Source organism: Setaria italica, chromosome I (genome assembly GCF_000263155.2).
Source record: "Setaria italica strain Yugu1 chromosome I, Setaria_italica_v2.0, whole genome shotgun sequence".
NCBI lineage: Eukaryota > Viridiplantae > Streptophyta > Magnoliopsida > Poales > Poaceae > Setaria > Setaria italica.
Genome location: NC_028450.1, coordinates 8,368,978 through 8,377,185, shown reverse-complemented (window position 1 = coordinate 8,377,185; position 8,208 = coordinate 8,368,978). Strand labels below are relative to the sequence as shown.

The 8,208-nt window shown below is 42.8% G+C and overlaps 1 protein-coding gene across 13 annotated transcripts in view; it reads right to left on the bottom strand.

The window, feature by feature from the left end:
• Positions 1-1,294: 1,294 nt before the first annotated feature.
• The window catches only part of LOC101767355 (mitogen-activated protein kinase 13), a 7,875-nt gene continuing 961 nt past the window's right edge, over positions 1,295-8,208 (bottom strand). The window contains exons 1-12 of one of the 13 annotated variants that reach the window (XM_022823711.1): positions 8,011-8,192; positions 7,469-7,639; positions 4,537-4,943; positions 4,276-4,403; positions 4,139-4,198; positions 3,594-3,743; positions 3,063-3,218; positions 2,824-2,961; positions 2,680-2,753; positions 2,099-2,200; positions 1,754-1,991; positions 1,295-1,653 (exon numbers count right to left, since the gene is read on the bottom strand). In XM_022823711.1, the coding sequence (XP_022679446.1) occupies positions 1,528-1,653; positions 1,754-1,991; positions 2,099-2,200; positions 2,680-2,753; positions 2,824-2,961; positions 3,063-3,218; positions 3,594-3,743; positions 4,139-4,198; positions 4,276-4,403; positions 4,537-4,933 (1,569 nt within the window). In that variant the 5' untranslated portion in view covers positions 4,934-4,943; positions 7,469-7,639; positions 8,011-8,192 and the 3' untranslated portion in view covers positions 1,295-1,527. Of the gene's footprint in view, positions 1,654-1,753; positions 1,992-2,098; positions 2,201-2,679; positions 2,754-2,823; positions 2,962-3,062; positions 3,219-3,593; positions 3,744-4,138; positions 4,199-4,275; positions 4,404-4,536; positions 4,944-5,690; positions 5,709-5,734; positions 5,807-6,885; positions 7,434-7,468; positions 7,640-8,010; positions 8,193-8,208 lie in introns of those variants that run through there. The other 12 variants (XM_022823714.1, XM_022823713.1, XM_022823710.1 and 9 more) reach the window with 12 other exon arrangements.

The following is an 8,208-nucleotide window of genomic DNA, read 5'->3' as shown; positions in this document are numbered from 1 at the left end:
GGTTCCTCTTCGCGCCGATTATGATGCGTTTCTTGTGCGCTGCTGCTCCCAATGTACTCGTCAGTGACACCATTGTGATTACTGAACTTGTCAACGGCGGCAACGGCGGAACGGCCGGCCGGTTCGACGGCATATTTGATTACTGAACTTGTCAACGGCGGAACGCCGAAACATCCTTGAGCTAGGAGAGAAGCCAGACGATCCCGTCCTTGTCTCCTTGGTCGTCACTTAGCTTGTCTCCCGCCGCCTGAACCGCGCCACGCACGCACGCAGTCCACTGCTCTAGCGGCGACTAGGCCTCAATATATAGATACACGCGCGGCCTCCTCGCCGCGATCGCTGCCACGTTCTCGCGCTCGCTCGCTCGCTCGCCCACTGCGCCACCCGCTCTCTTCGTCCTCTCGTTGCGCCATCGAGTCGACGAGCTCCTCCTTGCCGGCCAGCTCCGATCCATCCATCCGGCAATTGCCGCCACCATGGCGACCGCCGCTGCTTGTTCCACCCCGTCGAGCGTCCCGGAGCCGCGGGTGGCAGTCTTCGTCGTCGTCCTCCTCCTCGTGCTCGTCTGCGCTCCGTGCGGCGACGGCGCCAGGCCCGTGCGCGAGGGGGTGGGTAACGGTACAGTTACTGCGCCCGCGCCGGCGCTCGACGTCGGGAGCGCGGCCACGAAGGCTGGGACGCACGCGCACCGGGTGGCGACGGTCGGCGGCGGCGCTCCAACCCCGCCGTCCGGCCCGTCGCAGAACCACAACTGACCGACCAGCAGCGCTCGTCGAGCGCTTGCATGCGGTCGGAGCTCGCCGACGCCCTCGAGATCAAGATCAACAAAAATTCCCCGTTCATCCTTCCTTCGAGCTGCCTGCCTTTATCCACGTCATTAGATACTCCTACTTACTTCAGTTTGCAATAGGTCAGAGCAGGCATTTCATTTGACTAAATTTTTGTTCATCTATCGTGCCAGTGTTTCCTTTTTTTGTGTAGTTTAAGTAGATAAGCTTTGTTCTCCGTCATAATTTTCGTAGTACTTGATGGAGTGGTTGCTCAGTTGAGATGTGTCATGCTATGCTACTGCAGAGTACAGACAGCAGCTGAGCTGACTGTGTCTCACCTCAGCTCAGCTCAGTCTCTCTCACGCATCATTCATGCAGTCATGATGTGCTATAGAGAGAGAGATCAACCATATCCTGCAAGCCGTGTTGGTGAGCCAATGGTCAGGCAGTGTTTGTGACGGGTTGCACATTTGCACCTGCTCCCACTCACCAGTCACCAGCATCCATCATCTGAGACCAATTCCTAAACTGAACACTGCAGCAGCTATCATGGTATTCCAAAAGCTAGATGCAGGATACAACTACACCACAAGGTTCGGTTTCTCCAAGCAGGGTGCTTGGGCGATGTCAGATGATCTAGGCAGTTTACTGAAATTAGCAGCGCCGACACAGATGGCTCCTGCGTCGTTGGATCCATGATACCTGATACAAATCTCGCATTGCAATGGCATTGGTATCATGGCTTCTGAGTTCTGTCCTAGGAGAGCACCCTGGGTACCTTGTCTAACAGTCCATGAACCGCCACCTGTTTCACGTCCTTGGACGTTCCCTTCTCCTTTGAGGGGGAGGAAAGCGAAGCGGTCAGTATCTCGCCTAAACAGAACTTGTCAGGAAAAACATCGGCAATGGTAAATATAATCTTCTTACAAGACTCAGTTGAAATATGAGTGGCGGTGTATATAGTACTTGGTAGTAGAAAGTACCTTTGGGCCTTTATTCCTTTTGATAGCGCATCTGGAAGCACTGATATTAGCAGCACTCTTCAGATAGCTCTTTGCACAGGAGTTGGAATCGCTGCTGTGATTGGCAGATTGTTGCTTGCATCCCTCTTCTTGTGATCTTGGGGGGCTTATGGTTGTTCGGGCAACATAGGATGCTGCTCTGCCCTCTTCGTTGTCGGAGTCCTGATTATGGCAATCTTCTGATGAACAGACTCTCTCCCTATCACATTAACAGAACAAAATAAGCTGGGAAAACAAAAAAGAACCTGAAATTATTAGTCATAGCTGCTAGTGATTTAACAGTAACACAGGGGTTGATGTATATGCCTTGGCAAAGATGTAGGTTGCCTCCGTAGTGGAGTACTCGCGACTCCTCTTCTGTAGTTTTCCTCAAGATGAGCAAACTGTCGCTGGAAGCGATCAACCCCACTGCAACAGGAGTTACGATGCTTCAGGTATTGAACAAGATTAACACCTTCCAACAGTTTCAGTTGAAACCAAAATCTGAGATGCTTATACAGATCATACTGCTTCAAAATTGGGTTGTATGATGTATATGATAACCATTTCCTGTACTAGTGCTGGTGAGCTGGCACAGATGGAACAATTAATTGAACCACCACAAAATGCCACCAGCTAAGCTTAAAAGCAGCAACTGAGCAAGATGTTTCTCACAGTTTTCAGAAGTACATTAAAAAACACACTGGGCTTTTATAAATGCTTGCAGATAACAGATAATGTTAAGAGTTGAAAACATTCAAAGTAACTCTAATATTGTAATACACAATCAAATCACCAAAGAAATTAGAAAATGGCAAGCGACAAGGTATAAAGAGAAAAAAAATGCGTACAGTAGATGTAATTCTGCAACTGTACAAAATAGGAGAAATAAAAAATCCTATCTGCACCTTGGGTATAGGAAGTGAATCTGCTCTCCACCTTCAATGTACTCCTGAAGCATCTGTGGGTGGTACTCCAAAATCTGTTTGCTTTCACAAAATCAGAAGTCCAATCTTGGTGAGCAATATACGGTAACGTAAATGGTTACATACCTCCCGATATATCATTTCTCTTACATCATCCTTTGTTAATTTTCTTCCCTCAAATTCAAAGTCAAGCTTTGAAATTGGTTGTGCTGAAGGCTCACATTCCAATTTAGCAAGGCCTCTAAAATATTGATCAGCTAAAGCCTGGACAAGATTAAGAAAACATAAACTTCATGCACATGCACTCATCGCTTTTGAAATCAGTTGAACATAAGGAATGATGTATTTTGCCCCCAAAAATATACCTCTTCAGCAGTAGGTCGATCTTTAGGGTCAAACGCAAGTAAACGCTCGAGCAAGCGGAGAGCCAAAGGATCAGCATCATGGAACTTATGAGAAAAAGGAATAGGGTGCTTCATTCGCATGTCAATTAAATATTGCCTGGCCCTGTCACTATGAATCTGGGTGTTCCAAAAATTATGAAGGAGATCATCATCTGAATGCCAATGAGCCAATACAAAACGTTTGTACAAAGCAGAAATCACGAAGATATAATCATACAGGAAATAACTCGCTCATTTGTAAATCCAACCAGATCATATTCACATCTTATTCATTATGTTGTCCCAGTGTTTTTCATCAAAGTTCGATGAACAAGTAATTCTGTAGCATACAATACAGAGAGCATCTACAAATATCAAAATTTATGTCTGTTTGTGGTCACATATATTTATGCCACTTTGTTAAATAAGTTTAAAATGTTATAAAAGAAAATTATCGAGTAGGTGACTGAAACAGAAAATTAGCAAAAGTCATGCATAAATATGTTGACATACCCGGGATAAAGATTCCGATGATGGTGTTCCGAGGAGATCTGTTATTAAATCTAGTTGGTGCACAACATTCTTCCCAGGAAATAATGGAGTTCCAGTGAGAACTTCAGCAAATATGCACCCTATACTCCAAATATCAATTGCAGGGGTGTACTGCACATACAAATCCAACAGTGTTGGTGAGGATGATAAAATATGAAGATGTTCTCAAGTTGAGGAAAAATAAATTAACTGTGTCCAGTGAAGGGAGCTTCAACATTTCTCAGAAATGTATAGTTTGGTGGACAGAACAACCATATCATTAAACAATGTAACAAGAAAAATCCAGAAAGGTATATCACTGCTGGTAAAAGCTGAAGTAAATGTTTGTCATTCAGCACAAGCTGTGTGCTTGGAAAATCTACAAAAGAAAGTACTATATACACATATGGAGCATTGGCACGGCACACTTCAGGCATTAGAAATTAGATAAACGTGCCACATATTTAGCTGAACATAGGCATTACATTGTAATATACAGTAAGCTCAGAAGCTAAAGACCAGCTTACACTGGAGTAAAAGGAGCCACATAATTCAGGAGCTCGGTACCACCTTGTTGCCACGTAATCCTTCAAATTGCAAAGCACGATAGGTAATTAAAATAAGGGGAAAACAACGGATACAAAACTAATGACAAGGATCTTACTGTCCAAAAGATAGATGAAGGGGAGTCATTAAATGATGCACGTGCTAGTCCAAAGTCACAAATCTTTAATTTGCTGTCTGAATTGGCCAGTATGTTCCTGGGCTTTAAATCACGATGAAATACATGGGCTGCAATGATAGATATCGCATACATCAGAAAGATAACGGCAATGAGAGTTCAGTATAACTACAAGAAAGAATAAACTAGTTATGAGGTGACTGTTGATGATGAGGTAAATGTGCTAATGGATTTCTAACAAACCTGCATGAATGTACTTGAGAGCACGAAGGAGTTGGTACAAGAAAAAACGGTGATGCTCTGGAGTCAGGTTATCATTTGCATTGATCACTTGATGCAGGTCAGACTCCATGAGCTCAAAAACAACATAGATGTCTCTGAACTCCCTCCGGGTAGGGGGCAACATAATGTGTTTGATCTGGACTATGTTTGGGTGGCGAAGCAGCCGAAGAAGCTTGATTTCCCGCAAAATGCGAGCAGCATCTGAGACATTCTCAAAAACATCCTTTATCTTCTTGATCGCAACTCGCTCACCAGTGTGAGTATCAATTGCAGCAGCAACTACTCCATAGCTTCCCTTGCCAATGACCTCTTGGATCTGAAACTGGCTCGCCTCCCCATACTCTGTGAAGAACTCCATGTCCAGTGTTCTATAAAGATCAGAACTTGCACTAAGTATTGACATCCAGAAAAAAGAAGAGCGTGCACTAAGTTGAAAACATATGAAAAGAGCACATTAGTCTTAAGAAACAATTGTACAGGAAGAAACAAGAATCTATTGAGAACAAATCTTTGTGGCACAAAAAGTATATGCAACATATGTTAGGAGACAATTCTAGCGTGGTCAAGGAAGCACAAAAAAGGGTATTGGAAAGGACCAATAAAACAAACAAGTTCATGAATTTAAGAGCATAGAAATAAAACTACCAGATATATCCCATGTAAGATCAAGGTTTGTATCTAGAAGGGACTACCAAATAATGAATTCTAATAAGCAATCATCTAGGAAAAAGAGGTATATGAGTATCAAAGTATTACATGGTATGTCACAACGAAGCAAAACTACATTGAAATAGCCTCTGCCAACTACTGGACAAGAACAGGTAAGAATGACATTCACAGTACTTATTTAGAAATTATTGGCACACGCAGCAAGTATTTTTTTTTAGAAAAGAAATTAAGCACACAGCCTGCAGAGTGCATAATCAAGGTGCAAAACAGGAAGGAAAAGGGAAGGTGCTATTTAAATGTCGATGCCAAAACCCAAGGCCACTCAGTAAACATCAGTGCCACGCAACTAGGTTGAGATGACGCAGTGTAATTCCGACTAACTAGATCTAGATATACAGGTATGGGGCAACTAAATTCAAACTATTTACTGAGGATGATAAGATTACTTCACATCGCATGGTTGCGCGGAAACGAGTTAGGTCGCACCAACCAGTAAGTCGATAAGCTGATTGCGCTCAAGTGGAATTCCCCACGCCAAGGCCAAAAGGGTGTTGTCTGCTGCCTAGAACAAGTGGGGAGATCAGTGTTACCGGATGGGTGATGTGAAGAGTATCAACGAACAACAAAGCTGCGCTAGGGATTGAGATTGGGTTGAGGCAAGGGAAAGGGAAAGAGGGGGGACGGAGAGAATGGGGGCAGGGGGGTGGGGGGCGTGAGCTGCGATGAAGAGAGTAGCTCTAGTGTAGGGTTCCAGCTATGCACACCATATCAATACAGCACCAGTTAAATGTGACTTTTTCCTTTGATATTTTTTAAACCAAACTTTTACCTTTGATATGGAAAAAAAACAAGGAAGAGTATATGCAAAGGAAGATCCAGTAATCCAGAGGAAATTGCATAAAATTCCAGATGTATTTTTAGATTGGTCACAAAATAAATTCCATATGTGGATTTAAAATTCCAGATGTATTTTTAGATTGGTCACAAAATAAATTCCATATGTGGATTTAGTGTGACAAAACCACCAAAAATCAACAGCTAGTTACAAAAAGGAGGGACATTACCTGGTCAAGAAATGAGGGAACATCACAAACTTAAAAAAGGCTCTTAGGTTAAACCCAAATAACTTTTTTAAAAATCTAAGTTCTGAAACATGAATGAAGTCCAAGGATTTATGAGGTTTTCTCAGCCAAAAACTGAAGTGTAAAGAACTTCACTATCCAAAACATAAAACTATTTGTTTATTTTTCAAAGTGAGTACAGAAAAATTAAATCTGCCAACTATACCATCATATTAATATTTTCTATTTTCACTTATAGACCCTAAGAATTTGCATGGCTCATTTTAGGCAAGCATGATATTTATTATCTAATTACTTGCACTCAGCAAGCCTTGCACCACCCTAGCATCTTCCTACAAAACACACGCTCAGCCTTTCCATTTATCTATATTTCCATAACGAACTAAGCACCATGATTCATTCTTGGTCCACTGCAAAGTAGTTGATGGCATTGGCATGTGTTCCCTTCCCCATCTTCTTCCCCAATAGAATGATAACATGCAACCCTTATCCTGAATTCTCGCTCCTTGCTCATTAACATTCAAATCTGGGATTGAATGCCATTGGTATCAGTCCATACCTCAGCTATCTCATTACTCCTCACTTTCATCAACATTCTAACCACTTTTACAAGGAGATAATGCAGAAAATGTAGTCTCCAGCCATGGCAATTGCAGCACAGATTCATCACTGCTTGTCCTGGCTGTCATGTAGCATGTGATCTGTCTGTGCATGGTGCACGACATGCCCTGGTGATGGTATTATTCAGTTCACAATGTAATGGGACTTTACGAGCTGCATAAATTCGTATCTTTCCATGAGGTAGAATGTCCTTTCCAATAATCAGTTGAATTGCTCTGGATCAGGCATGCTCAATTGTGAAAATCATGGCACCGCTCAATATGCAACACCCCATGGCACTAAAGAGAAGATTTTGAGCATAAGGGCTAGTCAATGGTCATTGGAAGAAACAATTCAACAGATGTTAAACTACAGGCAGAATTCAAGGAAATCAACATACCAGGATCTAAAAGGAAAACAAATGAATGTACAAAAGTAGAAGGAAAGCAAGAGCAACGAATAAGTACCCTTTATCCCGAATATGAACCCACTCAATAACAAAAGAGTCTCAAATGAAGGGCTAGTGGTGAAAGAAAACATACATGTAATAGAGAATTGAACTGCACTGGTCAAGTAATCATACTACAGAAGAATGAGCAATGCACCCATAAACCTTCATATGTGACCACACAAAAGCCACACAACTGCGCAAGCCTTTGCAGGAAACTGGCTGAACCATAGTACCTTCTTTAAAAGAAGGCCTACTGGACGCTCTGGATTCACCAGCAAAATAAACAAGTAAGGAAGTAAAACAACAGAAGGCCAGTAGCTATAACGTTTTAGTAATAACATCCTGTCCCGGCCTAATAAAAAAAGTAATCCCCTTCCGAAGTCAAACTTATCAAATTTAAATAGGAGCTTGCTGCATAATGCAAGGCAAGACACCTTATCGGTGGAATTAGCCAAGAACATGAGAAGACAAGGACACCTGCGCTCTCGCAGGACAATCCAAGCAAAAGTTACAAGGAAACTAGTACGGAAGGGAGTTAAAATAAAGCATCAAGTAAGTTTGACTCGACAAATTATGATACAAAAAGAGAAAAGGGCACGAGTTCCACAAAGGATGGGAGAAGAGAAAATGCACCTTCCTGGAGCAAGCAACGGCCGAGACCCAATCCAGATGAGGTTGCATGGTCAGAAACGAACACTTATCAGAACTGACGCTTGGATGGAATAATTCTCACGCCTCACGGCACACATGACTATAAAAACTGAACAGAATATATTCAAGCCACGGAGCCCATGGACAGCACAAGCCGAGTGTGTGTGTGTGTGTGTGTGG